General features: G+C 44.5%; 1 protein-coding gene across 1 annotated transcript in view; it reads right to left on the bottom strand.

Moving 5' to 3' along the window:
• Nucleotides 1-21,371, bottom strand: part of ALX4 (ALX homeobox 4) — a 77,473-nt gene that overhangs the window by 29,149 nt on the left and 26,953 nt on the right. Inside the window, exon 2 of the mRNA XM_056851569.1 lies at nt 3,496-3,806. Coding sequence (XP_056707547.1) covers nt 3,496-3,806 — 311 coding nt within the window. The remainder of the gene's footprint in view (nt 1-3,495; nt 3,807-21,371) is intronic.

Raw genomic sequence — 21,371 nt, 5'->3', positions numbered from 1 at the left:
TTATGGGAGAAAAGGGATCAAGATATATTACTTCTTGCATTGCTTTATGAAAGGGAAAAAAAATAATTTTTTTTCCACCCAGGCTGTGTGCAGCAACGTTTGACATTTCCACCTTGCTCTCAAGAACTTGTCACATTCCAGGGTCACCACTGGAAAAGATTTTCATTAGCAGGCAGGTACTCTGGGGATAGACAAAGATTTTTTGGCACTCGACGCAGTGCAAAGAGGCCAATCACCATACTAAGCAACAAATCCCCAAAGAGAACAACTCCAAAGCATCTCTGAGCAAACCTGCATTCATACACAGGAGAGATGCTGAAATCTTCTTCCAGGTAGATGCAGAAAATTCCTCAGGGATTTGGAGCGAAGCATTGATGGATGTATATGATGGGTGCCTTTTTTGGCTGACACTCAGAGAAAAGAAGCAGAACACAAAGCTTGGTAATTTGCCACTCTGAGATAAGTGTTTGGGTCGCGGCAGGCCCATTCCTCACTTTGGATGACAACAAAATTGGGTTTGATGCTTATTGTGCACTCAACAGGAAGCTGCTGCAGGCCATCCTTGTTCTCTAGTGAGCATACCCCTATGTCTCATTCACACATTTTTACATCACAACGGGTAGCCATGTTTGTCTGTCACTAGCAGTAGAAAAGAGTAGGAGTCCAGTAGCACCTTAAAGACTAACAACATTTCTGGCAGGGTATGAGCTTTCATGATCGGAAGAAGTGAGCTGTGGCTCACAAAAGCTCATACCCTGCCAGAAATTTTGCTAGTCTTTAAGGTGCTATGGACTCCTGCTCTTTTCTACATTTTTATATGTACACTTGAAAGAAACTCTAGGTGTGCACTTAAAAATGTGAGAACTAGGGTTGCCAGGTCCCCCCTCTCCACCGGCAGGAGGTTTTTTGGGGCGGGGCTGGGGCTGTGATTGTGCATATGGCCACACGACATCACTTTGGGGGGGTAAATCTGGAAGTGCCGCATCACAAAGGGATGCTTGGGGTTTGAGGGCTAAAGCATCCTGTTGCAATGCGGCGCTTCTGGGTTTACCCCTGAAAGTGACATAATTACATTGTGCGCAGCCACGCATGCGCGCAATCACTGCTCCAAGTAGCGTGGCGGATTGGTGGTCAATTGCCCACTGAAAACGCCAACCTGGAAAGCCTAGTGTGAAGCAGCCCCCAAAGTCATATACAACCTGAAAACCAAGTATGTGGGTTCCAGAACTCACCTGTGCAAACTTATCTCAAATGCTTCAGGCTCACTGTAGATTCTTTCCCACTTAGCCCCCTGCTTGGCTAGTGAATATAGTTGCACCTGCGATGCAACTATAGATGTCTATTTATCCCTTGTTGAACACTCACCTACTAAGGCAGCAGTCCTGAGGGAGGGGCAGACTGCTGCTGGGCATAATGGATCTTCCTGACAGGAGTGCAAGAGCCAGGCCTTCTCTAGAGCACCTGCACTGCAGAATTACTATAACTATGGGATGGCTCATTCTTCATCACCATTGGCACAGGAGCTGCTGTGGCTCAACCATTACCAGGCAGCTTCCTGTAATATTTGAATGAAGCCAATCCTGTGGACCAGGGCCCTTCATGTGGTTTCTTTCCATGGCAGCAGCAGAGTGATTATCTTCCATCTGCTACCTAGAACGTGAGAGCTGCCCTCTTACAGCTGTTCCCACCCCACTGCTGGTAACGTACAAACCCCACCTACTTTGAAAGTGCTTCATGTAGGGCCAGCACCATGCCAAGTGCTGACTGTTCAGGATACGAACACAACATGGCTACATCCTCGAGATAACCTGGTTAAATGACACCAGTGGCAGAGCAGGAGGAAGCAACAGTTGAGCCTATTTCTGTGGTTACTTCTGCTGGTCAGGTCTGAGCTGACCTGCGGCATTCCCAGTGCCACTGGAGCTTGACTGCCAGCAGTCCACCAGGAGATTTCCTTGGAAATTAAAAAGCCAAGCTCCCTCTGTCTCTACCCCCCTTTTGTCCTCATAACAACCCTTTGGGGTGGATTTAGGGAGGAAGGGAGGTTGAGTACCCCAAGTGAGCCTCAAGGCTGAGTGTAGTGTTGCCAGGTCCCTCTTCACCACCAGTGGGAGGTTTTTGGGGTGGAGCCTGAGGAGGGTGGGGTTTGGGGAGGGACTTCAATGCCATAGAGTCCAATTGCCAAAGCAGCCATTTTCTCCAGCTGAACTGATATCTATTGGCTGGAGATCAGTTGTAACAGCCGGAAATCTCCAGCTAGTACCTGGAGATTGACAAACCTAGCTGGGGAGGGTTGAGCCTCTCACCACTACACCCCAAACTACCAATGTGGGCTGGAGGTAGGCCCTGCCTCCATCCCTCACTTGCATCCACCCAACTGCCAAACCCAAACACAGTGAGATAGGGCATTACAGTGGCAATGCAACTGTGGGAGTGATACTGAGGTATGTTGGCAGTGATGATTCCTCCGCTTTGATAACAAGGAAGCTTTTTGCTTTGTGAAGGGCCTCTTTTTTATAGGGGGTGTCTGAGATCAGAGAGAGAGGGGTAGACCAGGTGCCCTCTTCAATTCAGGAGAAATTCACCTTCGCTGCTTTTAGACACCAGCTGCGGAGATTAAAATCCAGAGCAGCCAGGAAAGTGGCCTCTTCAGCACCTGGAAAGAGGCCAAGTTACAAGAAAAAAAATTCCTCACAACTGAAAACCCCATCAAGTTTTTTTTTTTTTTTTAATAGTCAGAGCATTACAATTGGTCTCTGGGTGAGCTCTTCTCCAGGTGCCTGGCTTCCACTCAGGTACCTTGCTACTGAAGTGTGAACTCAGAAAATTTAGAAATAACTTGAAAACCGGGCACTCTCTGATCTTTTCTTGAGATCTCTATCAAGTTAGATTTGTGCCTAGCTTCTGGCCGGGATTTGATGTTGCCACCCCAGTGCCTGATCTTCATCAGACGAAATATAGGGGAAACTGCTTAAAAGTGGATACAGGATTCTATGAAGTTACCTTAGTCATTTCTTCTGGGGCATTATTGAAGAGATGCATGGACTCTTGACAGTGATTTACCCCAATTTTCCTTCTGTTCTTTTACTAACTTTGCTTAATATGTACATGATCATTCAGAGGTTAAACTGAAGCATTATCAACAGACACCAGCCTCTGTTTATTTCCCCCCTCCAACACAGAAGCAGTGGCCTTTGTCCTAAATCAGTGTATAGACACTTTGGTTTATTAGATGGTATAAAGAAGAGTGAGACTGAATCCAGACTGGACAGAGTTGGCAGTTAAGGTTCCTGCAGTTCAGAAGAAGGGGAAGAAGTTTTCCTACCTCTTAAGCAGCTGATACATATATACCTTAGCATATAGTTAGGTGGAGAGAAGATGCACTCTCATTAAAGGGCAATCTAGAATATTATTGACAGCCTTAAACGTAAGACTGGAAGCCTTGTTTACTTTCTAGAAGCCCTGAACCCAATTTCCAGAGCCTTTTTTCCTTACCTGTACTCTGGCCTCTGTGAGATCTGTCCTCATGGCTAACTGTTCTCTGGCGTAGACATCTGGGTAGTGGGTCTTCTGAAAGACCTTTTCCAGTTCTTCCAGCTGGTAGCTGGTAAAGGTGGTGCGATTCCGCCTTTTCTTGCCTTTATTGCTCTCTGAATCCGTCTTGTCCATTGGGCTGGGAAGGTCGTTGCTCGCCCTGTCTTGGGGTCCCTTCACGCCAGTCTCTTTCACGCTGAGGTAACTACCATCCATTCCAGAAGGATCTGAGCCCGGCTGCAGCTCAGCCTCTCCCAAGGAACTCTCTTTAGCTGTGTATGTGGTTGGGGGGGGGAATGGGAGTGGGCAAGGAGAGAAAGAAAACATAAAGCTGTGGATAAATGAATTAGTCTGAGCTGGACTGACACCAGCAGGAACAGAAAGAAGACACCTGGGAAAGGCTGAGATGGGCACAGAAGGAGTTAAGGAGAAGGAAGTGAGTCGGGAGGAAGAACAGGGGCTTTAAGAAAAAAGAAAGATAGAGCCATTTGACTTAGGAAGCAGCTGGAGACCAATAAAATAAATAAAGGGATTCTGTTTTAATGACTTAAGGAAGATTAGCTTTAGATTTCATGCTGGTTAGGATTTGAAATTGTCTTGTTAGTTCTGCTGTGATTTCCTGTGCTGGAGCAGATTACTTAGAGGGTGCATAGCAGACGATAAGGGAATGTTGAACGTATCTTAGTGGTTTCCACAGAGTGATCTATTGATTACAAACTGCTCATTTTACATTTTATTTTATAATGCCGTCACTCTACAGAATGCAACTTTGGCGTAAGGAGTAAGGGAGTCGTCCAAAACATTCATGTTTCTCACATGCGACTTGCAGTGCATCTTGTTGCTCTGACTTCCTTGGGGGAAAGGCAGGATAAAAATGGGATGGATAGATAAAGGTGAGGTGAATCAACACACTAACCTGAAATACCAGCACTTTGGCAACAGTAACCATTAAAAACAAATCTGCTGCCAGTCCTGGTGGTCTTGCAGCACCATCCTTTCTCCTCTCAGCATGCCAATTTAACACTACCCCCACCCATAACTGTTTATAATCCTGTGTTAAGTCCACATACAATTGGGGATAATAGCGGCTGGGGGAGGCAAGATTTTATCAGGAAATTTACAGGAAAGTGTTAAACTATCACAAAGTAGGCTTACTCATGGCTGCTTTTAAGGAAATTTTGTAAGGTCTTGGATCCTCAACTCAGATCTATTGCTTTGAGGGAAACAAGGTGAACTGATCTTGGGTCACTGTTGGGGAAAAGATGGGGTATAAATGAAGTAAATAAATCAAATAAATCAATAAACCGACAGTTTCTCTCTCTGTGTGTGTGTGTCTTGTCACTGATTGCAGTGCACAAATATTTCTGAATGAAGGTGGCAGGGCAGATGCTGCTTGGTAGCCATGGGTAAGACACCTGGAGCATTTGGTCTCCCCACCCCAAGGCTGCAGCACTGCCTGCCTGTATGCCAGTATGTACAAGCAAAACATGATCCCTTGTGCCTAGCAGAGAACAAAATGGCAAGCAAACAAGAGTCACTGCTTATACAGAGCCAAGTCTCAGCCCTCCCCAAGCCAACGTGCCAGCAACATCATTTGTAGAAACAGCATTGGAAAGACAGACCTAGTAGCACATACCTCTTTGTGGCAACTGTTTTGCACAACTGCACTAACTTGAAAATGTCGCTATTCCTTACCTATCCAGTTAAGTCAGGTTTGGGAGGCACAGTGTTGTGCTGGCTTAAATTCTTTCTTGAAAGAATTGGGGAACTTCTGTTCTACCCTATGGCCATTGGCTTATGGGGCACCACAACATTCCTTCTTGTTCCCTAAGCTATTGAACATAGACATGAAACCACTAGGACGTCACAACCCGAAGTTTCCTAGGCAGACTTTGTTTATGGGCTGGTTTGCCAGTGCCTTCCCCAGTCATCTTCCCTTTACCCCCAGCAAACTGGGTACTCATTTTACCGACCTCAGAAGGATGGAAGGCTGAGTCAACCTTGAGCCTGCTACCTGAAACCAACTTCTGTCGGGATCGAACTCAGGTTGTGAGCAGAGCTTGGGCTGCAGTACTGAAGCTTACCACTCTGCACCACGGAGCTTTTTTTTTTTTTACCATGTGCTAATTATTATGCAGATAGATTTCACCCTTGTGCAGTTCTGATGACAAATCCAAACTCTGCACTTTCCTTTCCTTTATCCCTTAGAAGCTCCTTGATCCATTGACCTTGAGCAACATAAATCTAGTGTTTGAGGGATATAAGGACTGAAATACTCTGCACTTTCATAGATTCCCTTCAAACTTTATTTTTATTCAATTTATTTATTTTTATTCAACCCATCATTGAGTAACATTCTGGAACAATCAAAACATTTGTGAGATATTCCATAGTTAACACTGAAAAATAATTGTCTGAATTTTCACTTTGGTTCCAAAATTTCAAAGGTTTGCAAGCAGAATGTTATGGTTTAACTTGCAAAAAACTGGCCTGTGTGTGAGTTTTAGCAATGCAAACTGTGCATAACTAAAGAATGTCTCACATTTGTTGAGCTGATAGTTATATGAGATTTTTTGGGTGGAGTACACAGTCTATCTAAGAAACAGGAAGCAACGTGTCAAGAAAGTGAAAAAGAATGAAGAGCCTTGAAAGGAAAGATATTTCAGACCCTGTGTTGGGGCAGATGGCAATTTCACCCACCATGTGTGCTCTATGGATTTTAAAGGAGACCAGTCAGTAATTTGGCCAGAGTCCAAGGAGTCACAAAAAAAGTTCTGTGGGCTTTAGGATTGTTTGGCCCAAATAGCACCCCATGCCAAATAGCAATTGGCTTTTGAGAATGAGGAGGGTTTCCACATGAAGTTTACATTATGGTAGGATTGTCTGCTCTGGGTTGGGAAATTCCTGGATATTTGTGGGGTGGAGCCTGGAGAAGGAGGGGTTTGGGAAGGGGGGGACCTCAACAAGGTATAATGCCATAGATGCCACCTTCCAAAGCAGTCATTTTCTCCAGGTGAACTGATCTTGTCATCTGGAGATCATTTGTAATAGTGGGAGCTCTCCATGAGCTACCTGGAGGTTGGCAGCCCTACATGATGGCAAGAGACCCAGCTATTCAAAGGAAAAACAATTGTCAAAATTCTACTGAGATGGAAGCTCTGTGGATGAGCCTCAACTGCTCTTTAGATCTCTGCCTGTATGCAAATATACTGCCACGTCTCATTTATATTTCCCTTTAAATGGGAAAAACACTTTATAATCCAAACTGCATTCATCTTTCATGTTGAGCAGATCCCTGATTATTCCTTTTTTCAGATGGGGACCTGAGGCAAATATACTCAAAGCCATTTTTATGAATCAATAGCAGACACGGGAATCCAAATCTCACAACACCAAGAGCAGCTCTTAAGTCAGGAGACCCTTAAGAACCTTCACACATCCTAAAACTGACCTTATATTGAAATGCCCACAGCTCGTGTTATGAGAGAGGGATTCAGGAAGCACTGGGGAAGGCAATGTTGGGTTTGCTAGGTTGCTGATGGATTCATTCTGGATTTGGGAGGAAGCAGCTTTAATCAACCAGTTACCACGTGCTTCTGCCTCCAGATTATGCAATGCAAAGCAAGTTTGTGACATCAAAATATATGATAAGGTGATATGCAAAGGGATAGTAACATGCAAATGTCAATCCTAGGGCCTGTTTCAAATCCCTAATACCAGACTCTCTCCTAGTCACACAATTCTTACAAGTGTCATGCAGTAGCTAAGGGTGGGCCATGTCAGCAGGGAGGTCCCCAATTCAGGGCTCCCCTCAGCCATGAATCACGCAGCGGCCCTGGACAAGCTGCTCTCTCACACAGTGCCCAGTCTGTACGGTTGCCAACTTCCAGGTGGTGGCTGGAGATCTCCTGCTGTTACAACTGATTTACAGGTGACAGAGATCAGTTCACCTGGAGAAAATGGCCGCTTTGGAAGGTGGACTTTATGGCATTATACTCCTTTAAAGTCTCTCCTCTCCCCAAACTCCGCCTTCCCCATGCTTCACCCCCAAAATCTCCAGGTATTTCCCAACTGAGAGCTGGCAACTAGGGTTGCCAGATCCCTCTTCGCAACCTGTGGGAGGTTTTTTGGGTGGAGCTAGAGAAGGGCAGGGTTTGGGGAGGGGAGGGACTTCAATGCCATGGAGTCCAATTACCAAAGCAGCCTTTTTCTCCAAGTGAACTGATCTCTATCGGCAAGAGCAGGAGATCTCCAGCTAGTACCTGGTGGTCGGCAACCCTACTGGCAACCCTACCAGTCTGCAATGTAACAATAATGGTGACCAGCATTCCAAGGTGGCCTTGCAGGTAGGGTTGCCATTTCCAGTGTGGGAAATTCCTGGCGATTTGGGGATGTGAAGCCCAGAAAGGGTAGAGTGTGGGAATGGGAGGGAGTTCAGCAGGGATGTAATGCAATAGACTCCATCCTGGAATGTAGCCATTTCCTTCAGGGGAACTGATCTCTATAGTGTGTAGATCAGTTGTAATTCCAGGAAATCTCCAGGCCCCACCTGGAGGTTGGCAACCCTACTTGCAACAGTCATTAAGAAAACATGTAAGCAAACCATTTTGAACATTTAACTAGCACGACATTTTGGGTGACAAGCATGTGTCTGGATCATTTCCCTTTATACCGGAAGTGGAAGCACATGATATTCTCCACCATACCCAAACCCATGCACACAGAAAACAAACCGGTGAAGGTAAGGGCCGGGCTAGAACTCCCTGACATCTGGTTTCTATGTGCAGGTTGGAAGGTGGGGGTGGAAGAATAAAAGAACATTAAATCATGTGAGTTTCCACCGGCAGTCACAGTGGTGCAGTTCAGACACAAGTTTATTGTCTTATCTGCTCTTGGTGAGAACTAGGCCTATATAAATGCCAAGTATTATGGCTTCTGGAACCAGTTTTCTTTGTGGTTGTACTCTAGGTCAGGTAGCATACAACCAGCTTTGCAGCACCATGGAATCACACATGCTGCCCAGCTAGCATGTGTTACCCTTCCCCCAGGAGTCGAAAGGCTTTCTTCCTTTGGCCTTCTCTCATAGACAAGCTCCTGAAGGGCAAACAAAATCAGCAACTGTCATCTTACCGCGGGTGGGGGGGAACCCATACATTAGTCCAGCTTCTTTATCATTCACAGAACTCTTTTATGGGATTCTAATCTCTTACTCGGGGTTAAAACGTCTTCCTCAAGAGGACGTGGTCTACAGCTGCAGGGGGAAGGGTATTTACCCACCAGTGGATGGAGCAAGAATCCCCTCTCTCAACATTTTGTCACAAGAACTAGCCATAACCTTTCTTAGGTCTTTCATGCCATCTCTTATGCTCATAATGGTGCCTGCGTGATCTGCAATAACTGTGACTAACACAGAGGGTTGCCAACCTCCAGGTACTAGCTGGAGATCTCCTGCTATTACAACTGATTTCCAGCCGATAGAGATCAGTTCACTTGGAGAAAATGGCTGCTTTGGAAATTGGACTCTATGGCATTGAAGTCACTCCCCTTTCCAAACCTCACTCTCCTCAGGCTCCGCCTCCAAAACCTCCTGCTGGTGGCAAAGAGGGACCCGGCAACCCTACCAATACAGGGCCTTTGGTTACCATTATTCATAGTCTAGTGCATTGATACTCACTCAGTGGCTTTAGGGTTACCAGCTCCGGGTTGGGAAATACCTGGAGACTTTGGGGGTGGAGCCTGAGGAGGGTGGTAGCTGCATCCTCCAGGTGGTAGCTGGAGATCTCCCGCTATTACAACTGATCTTCAGGTGACAGATATCCATTCACCTGGAGAAAGTGGCCACTTTGGAAGGTGGACACTAGGGAATTATACCCCATTGAAGTCCCTCCCCTCCCCAAACCCTGCCCTTCTAAGTCTTCATCCCCCAAAATCTCCAGATATTTCCCAACCTGGAGCGTTCATGTGTTCATGTGACTGTCTGGGCCTGACCTAGTAGTCGGTTTTGACTCACCAGTTGAAGGCCATGCATGTAGCCTGCGTGTTTTATTAGGTGAGAATGTTATGTGGACTTGTAAGTATGTTATAGATCCTGAATTTCAACAGGAAATATGAAAAATATATGATTTACTCCTAAGACACTTGGGTAAAACCTATTCTGGCAACCATTAAATGAGCACTTTCCAAATCTGTATCCCTGTTAATGGTGTCGTTTTTTTAATTTGTCATGGCTGCTAGGCCATTAACTATACAAGAGCATTTACAGGAAGACACTGTTTGAAATTGGATTCACACGCATACCTCCACAAAGCTAGCACCAGAGTACAGAGAACAATGGTTGGAGAGAGGGTTGGTTGCCATCTGCCAGCTTTGGTCTCTATTTCACCAGAGAAAGAGGATGATATGAAAGAATTATTACAGGAAAGGAAAATATATATATATGCATGCACAACACAAAAGGGGAGGGGAATCTTGGCCTGACCTAATTTTATTGGCAGTGCATGTTTATTGGCAGTGCATACAGAGAGAAGATGAGCCAGCCAAGAGCTTTCAGCAAATCTCTATTGCTTAGACTCCACTGTGATCATGGATGAAGGCTGCCATCAGCTGCGCCATGGTCTTGGGCTTTTTAATTTCATGACAGTATGTCAAGCGCCTTGCAGGTTACTAACACTTTCTTGAATTCTTTTACATAATGTATCCTGAGCACCTACTAGTGTTGGTAGGATGCTAGATACATAAAACAACCACGATTAATGTAATTTGGGAAGCCCAGCTTTTTATGCAACCTTCCACCCCCCTCAATGTCCCTGTATTAACCCTTGCACCCCTTTATGCAATCTTCTGCCCCTGCGTTTGTTAATCATTAACTGGAATTTAAAAAGAACTTTGTGATTAACAGGTTGACTGCAGAATAAGCTTCTGTGGGCTAGAATGCACTTCATCTGGCAATCTGTGCCTAATGAAGCGTACAAAGAGAAGAAGCAGCAGCGTTGGTTTTTATATGCCGACTTTCTCTACCACTTAAGGAAGAATCAAACCGGCTTACAATCACCTTCCCTTCCCCTCCCCACAACAGACACCCTGTGAAGTAGGTGGGGCGATGAGAGCTGTGACTAGCCCAAGGATGGCTTCATGTGTAGGAGTGGGGAATCAAATCCAGTTCACCAGATTAGCCTCTACCGCTCATGTGAAGTAGTAGGGAATTGAACCCGGTTCTCCAGATCAGAGTCTACAGCTCTTAACCACCACACCAAGCATATATCCCAATAAATCTGCTAGCTTTTGAGGTGCTGCAATTCTCCTTTCTGTTTTTGCTGCAATACAGCTTGCCCTCTCTAGTTATTTATTTCAAGCTGTTTCCCAGCCTATCACATTTTCATCCTGTTGTTCTTCTGGGGAGCATACATGGGTAGTACAGGAAGAAGTAGGTGACATTGCCTTTCCTGCCTTTTGTGCTAACAGAGCCTCTTCTGCCAGCAGAAGCTTTCATGGGATCCAACCCTCTCAGATACACATCATTGTATCATGGGTATGCTTATCACATCTAGTTCTTGATCTTCCATCAAAGAAATCAAGGCCTGCAAAATAGGTTAGGCTAGTAGCCATGTTATGGCCTGGAGAGGCGAGCAGGGATTTTTAGACCTTTCCCAGCTGTGCACCCAACTATCTCTGCACTGTTTGGCCTTTGCTCAGAAGCCAAGATGTGATGCACAAACAACAGAGGAGGTCTTGGCAGCTTTTCCACACATGTGTTGCACATTCCCATATTACAATAAAGTATGTCTGTACCATTTTCCTCCATGGGTCTTTATAACATGGGTAGGAAATAGGGTTGCCAGCTCCAGGTTGGGAAATACCTGGAGATTTTGGGGGCGGGGCCTGAGGAAGGCAAGGTTTGGGGAGAGGAGGGACTTCAATAGGGTATAATGCCATACAGTCCACCTTCCAAAGTAGCCAGTTTCTCCAGGGGAACTGATCTCTGTTACCTGTAGATCAGTTGTAATAGCAGGAGATTTCCAGCCACCACCTGGATGTTGTCAACCTTAGTAGGAAAAAGTACTACTGGAAGAATTCTGAGTCATTAAGGCATTATACGTGTGGGTTTTGGGGGGGGTTAAAAGAAGGAGACAAAGGGCCTGTTGAGATGTCCCATATGAACATAAGAAAAGCCATGCTGGATCAGGCAAAGGCCCATCAAATCCAGCAGTCTGTTCACACAGTGGCCAACCAGGTGCCTCTAGGAAGCCCACAAACATCTTTAAGTGCTTGTTTAGGCAGTTGTGATGAGCTTGCAATATCCATGTTCCTTCCCCACTGAATCCCAACCAGCCCTAGGAATTTATGAAATCTTGCCTCAGCTGTAGACAGTTTTTTTTTTTAATCTATGCATGAGATGGTCTGGAAACAAATAATAGTAATAATGGGGTGGGTGGGACAGATACACAATGTAATTTCTCAGCTCCTCCCAAACACTTTTGAAAATTTGGCTGCAGGAGAACCAGTTTGAAGCTATTGGTTTTTGCTTTGAAAGAAATAATATGACCCTTATTTTGATGTCTGAAGGGAAACAAAGTTCTTTTGGAAATCTGGTTCTCTGTGAGTACCAGGGAGAGAGAAACAGAGATTAAAGGATACTTTGTGGAGTTCAAAGGAGGAACAGTGGTGTGTGTTCTTCTGGGATTAAGGAAATAGCCAGGAGCAGACCTTTATGAGGATATTTCCTAGCATGTGAGAGCATCTGGAAAGTGTGAGCTACTAGATTTCTTCAGCAGGCTAATAAAACTTTCATCGTATATACACAGTTGCCGTTGATGCTGGTAGTTCATTGATGCAACATGGCTGTATGGCGGCTTTCACAGTGTAGAAATAAGTTGGCTTTGATAGTTGTTTGTTTCTTTATACCTATTCCTCCTAAAACACCTGCTTTCAGGGATGTATGCGGCTTTCATTTCTGATGACCAGGATTAACACATTTTGGCTTCAGTCCAGGGAATCAGCAGAGCCTAAGTCCTGTTGAAGTCAAGGCAACTGAAATCAGACACAACTAAGCTTGTCCCATTGAATTAATCAGGGTTTAGGCACCATAAAGGAGTCCTGTGGCACAGAGTGGTAAGCTGCAGTACTGCAGTCAAAAGCTCTGCTCTCGACCTCAGTTCAATCCCGACGGAAGACAGTTTCAGGTAGCTGGCTCAAGGTTGACTCAGCCTTCCATCCTTCCAAGGTCAGTAAAATGAGTACCCAGCTTGCTGGGGGTAAAGGGAAGATGACTGGGGAAGGCACTGGAAAACCACCTTTTGAACATAGTCTGCCGAGTAAACGTCGGGATGTGATGTCACCCCATGGGCCAGTAATGACTCGGTGCTTGCACAGGGGACTACCTTTACTTCTTTTTTTAGGCACCATAAACATTTGAGCTAGTCAAATAGGCCAATGGTATGTGATTCACAGTGCCAGCCTAAGCAGAGTTATACCCTTCTAAGCCTGAAGACTTAGAAGGGTGTAATTGTGTTTAGGATTGCATCGTTAAATGCAAGGGGCCTCATTTGAAGGGCATTTGTTAAACCTGCTTTCCTAAGCTAAAGAAGGTGGGTGGTTGGAACTTTATGGCCATTTATGTAGGGCTGTTCCCCCCCCCCCCGTCTGGTCACCTTGCCAACTGCTTCGGGGCTTCCTTTTGATTATGCATGCCTTTCTCAACCATCAAAGGTTGCCTCACCCTCCCAGTACATATCCCTGAGTTTTACCTGCGTTTTCCAGTTTTTGGCTAAAACAACATCCAGAAAACATGGGCAAAATATGCGGAAATGCGCGGCGAGAGTGAGATGACCTCTGATGGTCGGGAAAGGCATCCATAATCAAAAGGAAGCCCTGAAGCAGTCGGCAGGGTGACCACAAGGGTTGCCAACCTCCAGGTACTAGCTGAAGATCTCCTGCTATTACAACTGATCTCCAGCCGATAGATGGCTGCTTTGGCAATTGTACTCTATGGCATTGAAGTCCCTCCCCATCTCAAACCCCACCCTCCTCAGACTGTGCCCAAAAAACCTCCCGCTGGTAGTGAAGAGGGACCTGGCAACCCTAGTTGTAAATGAAGCTTGGTTTTTAAGCCAGAAGAGACATCAGGAAAGGTATTAAAGGAGACAGCAGGTGAGATGCTAGACAGGAAGAAGCACTTACACTTGTATTGGTCTGTTAGAGTATGGCCATGTCTCCTAGAGAATGGAATGCAAAGGCCTGACCTGCAATGATACATGCCTGAGCATCTGTGTGTGTATCCTGGATGAGCATAGTCATCTCCCTCAGCCAAACATCATTAAAAGATCTGCAAGTGACTGCTTAGATTTCTACCAGAAGCAGCTGCTGTGTTGATCTGAGAAGATGCAAAGAAGGCAGCGGAGGATTATTCATTGAGCGATTCAGGTGAGTGTAAAAAAATACACATGTTGTCATTAGGCTACATGAGACGGCAATCAAGAAAATACAGTTTGCACGTTGACAGCTGTTTGCAAAGCAAGGCCACTACTGCTGTTTGCATTTGACAAAACAGACGGTATTCTCAGGTAAGGCGCTGGAGGCAGTTGAAATGGCTTAGAAATCTTTCACCCTTGCCTGAACCATTCTCCGCTGAAAAATCTGTGATTTCAAGAGAACCACAAAGAAAAGGAAGGGAGTGGTTTTGCAGAGAAAGGTTTTTGCTGGAGAAGAGAGAACCTTCTTTTTCTCTGTCTTCAGACACCCAACACACTGCTTTCATAACTTGTTCTGTCACTACTTGGGTTCATAAATTTCCAGGAGCCTGTGATACGTGTGAAATCGATAAGTAACCATGATGATTTAGAAAGTGGTGCTCAACATTAGCCACTAGGTGGCATTTAGCATTAAAATACCAGAAATAAATTAAAACACAAAAAAATAAAGACAAATGATGGCTGCTCAACTATACCTGCTCAATTCAGCAGGGCTAGTTTCTGAGTAAACATGCTTCAGCATACCCTCCAACATTTCGCAGATGAAACCAGGTATGCACTTGTAACCCCTATTTTCATACTATGTAGCATCCCTCTTATTATCAACATTGACAAAGGCTGCAGCCACCTCTTGTTTCATGCAGGGGCTCCCAAATTTTGTAAAGTGGAACCCACTTATAAGCTATCTGTGCTATTCAGGACCTGATTGCAAAATAATTCCTATTACTTTCCCCCTCTCCAAATAAGATGCAGGACTCCCACTTCAGTTGATGGTGTACAACAGAGCCAATATGGAGTAGTGGTTAAAGTATTGGACTAGGAGATGGGAGAACAAGGTTCGAATCCCCACTCTGCCAGGGAAGGTGGCTGGGTAACAGTGGGCCAGTTATACACTCTCAGCCTAACCTACCTCACAGGGTTGTTGTGATAATACAATGAAACAGAGGAGAATGTTGTAATCCACTTTGGGTCCCCAGGGTGGAGAAGAAGAAGCAGCGTTGGTTTTTATATTCCGACTTTCTCTACCACTTAAGGAAGAATCAAACCGGCTTACAATCACCTTCCCCTCCACACAACTGACGCCGTGTGAGGTAGGTGGGGCTGAGAGAGCTCTAAGAGAGCTGTGACTAGCCCAAGGTCACCCAGCTGGCTTCATGTGTAGGAGTGGGGAAACCAACCCGGTTCACCAGATTAGTGTCTGCTGCTCATGTGGAGGAGCGGGGAATCAAACCCAGTTCTCCAGATTATAGTCCACTGCTCCAAAACACCACTCTTAACCACTATACCATGCTGGCTCTCACACTGGAGAAAAGTGTGATATAATGAAATAATATTGTAAAAAGTAAAAAGTTTATATGCTGTTTTCATGTTTAGTATTTATAAATATATAGCATTCACAATAGGCTATATTTCTTGGCCATTTTGCTCATTACATGAAGGCAAACCCCCACTGAGCTCACCCTGTTCCTCTTTCTCCCTCCTGGCCTGGCAACCCCCTGCAAGAGAGACACAACCCACTTTTGGGTTTCGACCCCCACTTTGAGAACCACTGGTATAATGTATTTGTTTATTTCATTGCAACTGCCTGCCTTGTTCTGCTTTAAAAGCCTCAAGGGTGGTGGTTCTTTACTTTGTGTGGTTAAAAACAGACTAGAATACAATGGAATTGCCCTACAGCTCAAAATACAGCTAAGGAACTGCAAGTTGTGCACCAGATGATGTCTAGTTCATGTGCTTGAATGAATGTGGGCAGTGACAAGATGCATCCATCCTCCCCTCAGAGTGGAGATGAAGGAGATGAACTCTGATGCATGGTGGTTCTTGAAGTAACATAATAGTAATAAGCCATCCCTAAAAGGCACAAAGGGGGCAAAATAGAGACAGCAGTCTGCCCAATATAGTGGCCAGAGAATATCCCCAATAAAAGAGGATGGCTGGAGCATATGGTTTGGGATGACCTTTAATACAGCCATTTTCATAACTAATGCTTTTGTATTTCTTGCATCTGTGTTGCCAAACAAACCCCTGGAATGCAGAAGCAACTTGACAACATCTGATTTCTGACCCACATTATCCACATTCATGTGACATATTTCAAATCCAAATACATTTTTAGCATCACCTGAGAAAAATATCCTACTTCTACAATCAAATAATATTAATTTCTACCCTAAGAATAGAGCACTTGGCATCAGCAACTAAGGCCGTTTATGAAGGGACGTTTCCCCATGGTCACCCCCACCAACTGCTTCGGGGCTTCTTTTTGGTTATGCATGCCTTTTCTGCCCATCAGAGGTCGCGTCGCTCTCCCTGCGCATTTTGCCTGTGTTTTCCAGATGCTGTTTTAGCCAAAATCTGGAAAATACGGGCAAAATGCGCGAGGAGAGCGAGGAGACCTCTGACGGGCAGAAAAGGCTTGCAAAATCAAAAGGAAGCCCCAAAGCAGTTGGTGGGGTGACTGTGGGGAAACGTCCCTGCATAAAAGGCCTAATTTTAAGATGCAGAAGGCAATCTACATGCATGTTTTAACAGGAAAACATTCCGTCATTAGAATGTGGTGAGAATTCACTTTATCCTCCAATATCAAGAGGATACAAAAATGCCCCTGTATTCTTCTGTGAAATGCTGGAAGATATTTTGGAGAGATGATTCCCATGCAAACCTGGGAAAAGATGTGGAAAGTGGAAATTAAGTTTTCCAGATCTCAAGCAGTAAGGGAAAATTGGTATAAAATGTTTTTTAGATGGTATTACGCTCCAAAAGACTTACAAAGGATGTATAAGTCAAATCAAGCGAACTGCTGGAAATGCTCAGAGACTGATGGAACCTTTTTTCATCAATGGTGGACATGTAAAAAAGCTCAAAAATATTGGAAGCTAATACATCAAGAAATACAGGCGATACTCCAAATGAACTTTGAATTAGAAGCCAAGTACTTTTTGCTTGGGATGACTCCAACCCAGATACAATCAATAGACAAAGAACTACACCAATATGCGATGACAGCAATGAGAACTTTGTTTGCAATGAGCTGGAAAGACAAGAAAGTACCTGAACTAACTGAGTGGATAACAGAAATGCACAAGTATGTCAAGATTATCGAATTTGCTTCAAAGAAAGATGACTGAGGATTACAAACAAAGATGGCAGCCCTTCCATGACAGATACTTGTGATGAAATATGTATACACTGCGTATATATATAAATGGTGGAAGCTCAAGAAGTAGAAGAAGATTACAGTATCATAGTGATATAGTTTATAAGGACAAATAAGCTTGCGGTTAGATAAGAAGAGTAAGAGGGAACAATGAAGTAGACATAAAGATGTGTGTGTGTGTGTGTGTGTGTGTGTGTGTGTAAAGTGTCTTCAAGTCGCAGCAGACTTATGGCGACCCCTTTTGGGGTTATCATGGCAAGAGACTAACAGAGGTGGTTTACCAGTGCCTTCCTCTCCACAGCAACCCTGGTATTTCTTGGTGGTCTCCCATCCAAATACTAACCAGGGCTGACCCTGCTTAGCTTCTGAGATCTGACGAGATCAGGCTAGCCCGAGCCATCCAGGTCAGGGCACATAAAGATATAGATAAGCAAAAATCAAGTAGTGTAACCATTATTAGCATAATAAGGGTTAAAGCATTATTAGGGGTAAGACAGGGTGCGGGGGTTGCCCCGGATATGGATCATGATATGTTGATATTATTTTGTTTCATTTTCCCTTTTCTTCCCTTCCTTTTTTCTTTTCGGTACCTTACAAAAATTCAATAAAAAATTATTTTTTAAAAAAGAAATGTTGGAAGATATTATGTAGGACCTTATAACAGAGTTATTGATTTAAACATGCAGACAGAGCACTTCGTTCACACGAGAATCATCCAAGTGGCTTGCAGCACAGAAAATATAAATTCCGTAGGGGGAGCCCTGTTAATCAACTGCAGCAAAAACAAACAGGTGGCACCTTAAAGATGCTGAAATAAAAAATGTGCAGCACTATTTTTAAAATATACCACCATAGAGCAGCTACTCACAGTGTAGGCAAAAGAAGAACTTGCTCTTCCAGCACATCTGAAGGAAGTAGGAAAAGCATTTCTACTTCAGCACTAAAGTGTCAACCCAGAAACATGAGAATCTTCCAAGCCAATGGATATGAATACAAATAAACATGATAAATGCTGGAAATTGCTGTGCATCAATAGTACCACATTTCTATCACTACTTAAGAATGTACCTCTTGAGGGTGTGTTAGGACCAGTTAATATGTGCAGTTATATCTTTATTCATTATCATCCAACCCCAAGCCCTGCCCTATTTGTACAAATCAGAAAAGCTCCAAATCCAAATGAAGTGATTTCTGACTTTGGGGAACAGAGAGAAACCTTCCAATCCAGCCATTAGCTTGGTGCCTTCCTGTCTGGTTTCAATTTCCCTGGGGGCTGCAGAAAGGGCTGGGGAAGCAAGAGGACAGAGAATGGCTCAGCCTCCCCAGATATGCGTATGACTCAGGGATACCGGACAACTTCTCACTGAACAGACTCATTCTACACTGGCGTTTTCCACCAGCCATTGGCCATCTCACTGGCTCTGAGGGTTTTCTAACTGGAGGTCCTTGTTGGCAAAACCATTCTGCTATGCGGGATGGCATGTGTCTTAAGGAGGCTGAGGAAATGGTTTGCTTGTATCTATTGGCAGCAGGCAGGGCAGATGGGGGAACAGAAGCACAGGGGGCACAAACTCCCTTCCTGACAGGTAGGTAGCCCCAACCAGTCTAGATGCCTGCAGGAGCCAGAGGGAAATACTTTGCCTGTATTAGCTGGCAGGCAAGCAGAGCAGGAACGGGGCACATGCCCCTGACCTGCAGTCAACTGGGAGGGGTGATTATATATATTTTAAACTGACTGACTGACTGACTGACTGACTGACTTATGGGGACCCCTGGTGGGGTTTTCAAGGCAAGAGATATTCAGAGGTGGTTTGCCATTGCCTGCCCCTGTGTCACAACCCTGGTATTCCTTGTAGGTTGCCCATCCAAATAAGAACCAGGGCCAACCCTGCCCAATCTCACTCAGTTATTTGAAGCATATTTTCTCCTGGCCAGGCTCCAATGTGAAAAATGGGTAGGCTGGAATAAAATGCTGAAGCTGATCAAGCACTGTGGTTGAGGTAGGGATCAATGTACGAAACAAAGGTTCGCTCTTCTTGCATGCATGCTCCATTTTTTTCAACCAAGCCATCCACCCCTTGAGGATCCCAAGCAGGGAGGGAAATGCTCTTGCCTGCTGTATCCACTCTGCAAGTGAGAATGTTAATTGCCTATAGAATGGGATACTTTCTCCTATCTGGTGGAAATTTGGATGGGAGGATCCCTTTTGTGAGAGATGCTGCCGCTGAGAATTTCTTCTCAGTTGGGTGGGGGTGTTACACTCAGAAATGTGCTTCCCATTAAAAACTTTGGAAGTAACTATTAGACATTTAATTCCAGTGGGGGCGGGGGGGAGAGAACCTGAAGTTTAAAAGAACCTCATCTAAACCTTGACCTGACCTGGATAGTCCAGGCTAGCCTGATCTCATCAGATCTCAGAAGCTAGACCCACTGTTTTTTGTACAACTGTACTGTTTTTCAGGAAAAAATAGACAACTCATTATGGAGAGAGTCAATGTGATGTAGTGGTTAGTGTCTCAGACTTGGATCTGAGAATTCCAGGTTCTAATTCCAACTCTGCCATGGAAGCCTGAGGGGTGACCTTGAGCCAGTCACACACTCTCAGCCTGAGCTGCCTCATAGGGCTGTTGTGAGAATAAAATGCAGGAGAATGAGGTAGGCCACTTTGGGTCCCAACTGAGGAGAAAGGCAGGGTATGAACAAAGTAAAATAATAATAATAAATTATACTCATTGCTCATTATATCCCATGCAATTTTTAAAGCAAACAAAGCCATTACATTTGAGCAGAGTAGTTTTCAATGCCACCAAAAGTATTATGATAATTATATTAAGATAAACTTATAATGAACATTAGTTTGCCAGCTATCGGCTCCCTACTGATTTCCTCCATCTATAAGTCATCCACAAGGTATTTTGTGAAAGAAGCAGCCAACTTGTGATGGCTGCCAACTTGGAAGGCTTTAAGAGGGGAGTGGACATGTTCATGGAGGAGAGGAGCATTCATGGCTACTAGTTAAAATGGATATTAGTCATGATGCATACCTATTCTCTCCAGGATCAGAGGAGCATGCCTATTATATTAGGTGCTGTGGAACACAGGCAGGATAATGCTGCTGCAGTCATCTTGTTTGTGGGCTTCCTAGAGGTACCTGGTGGCCACTGTGTGAACAGACTACTGGACTTGATGGGCCTTGGTCTGATCCAGCATGGCTTTTCTTATGCTCTAAGCAATACACATTGTAAAGCAGAAGCACAATCAAAGCAATTGCTAAGAAATCACCAGTGTGTCTCTCGGCCCTGCTCTCCTTGATGGTTGCTCTTCTGTATCCCAAGAGCAGCAACCAGTCCCAGAAAGACTCGGGTTGGAGATGTCTCCAAACCGTGGATGTTCATCAACAGGAAATTCAGTCATATTTCAAGTGGCCCTTTTACTCAAGCACATTCTATCCCCTAAGTAACTAACTGGTAACTAATTATTAATCACAGACTTGCTGTTATTAATTGGTGCCCCCTCCTTAGAGAAGGGGGGCTTACTGCTGAGTCAGGCAAGCCAAATTTAATTGCTTGAACAATGCTCTCCTGAACTTTGATCAACCGTGTTTACCCAGGAGCAATGCCCCTAAGTTTAATGGGACTCCTGACATGAGTGATACGTTACAGTATTCGGTGTTTCTCCATTTCTCTGAATTGTACCTCTTATCTGCAAGCAAAAACATTCAAGCAAAATATTTAAAATACCATTCAAAACAGCAATATTTTCTATATATATTTAAAATTTAAGTATTATTTTCATTAATAGCTTCAGACCATCAACTGTACTAAGACCCTTACTTCATCCCATATGCCAAAGTTAAGCACTTTTACAGCACATTCATTTCAAGAGGAGAATTGAGTTGGTGCCTGAATCTTTTGCACTGATATTATCAGTACCTAAAATTGCTTAATTTGGGCTGGCTTGGGCCCTTCCTTTCAGAAACCCAGAAAGATAATTAACAGACACCTCTGCATCTCTCTTCTTGAGCTTGGGTCTAAAAGATGGTTCTAACCTACAATTGCACAGAGGTACAAATAGGGTTGCCAGCTCCAGGTTGGGAAACACCTGGGGATTTTTGGGACGGAGCCTGAGGAGGAGGGACTTCACACCATAGAGTCCAATTGCCAAAGCAGCCATTTTTTCCAGGTGAATTGATCTCTGTCAGCTGGAGATCAGTT

This window comes from Euleptes europaea, chromosome 6 (assembly GCF_029931775.1).
Source record: "Euleptes europaea isolate rEulEur1 chromosome 6, rEulEur1.hap1, whole genome shotgun sequence".
NCBI lineage: Eukaryota > Metazoa > Chordata > Lepidosauria > Squamata > Sphaerodactylidae > Euleptes > Euleptes europaea.
Note: the sequence above shows the minus strand (reverse complement) of the source record. Positions and strands in the feature narration are given on the sequence as shown.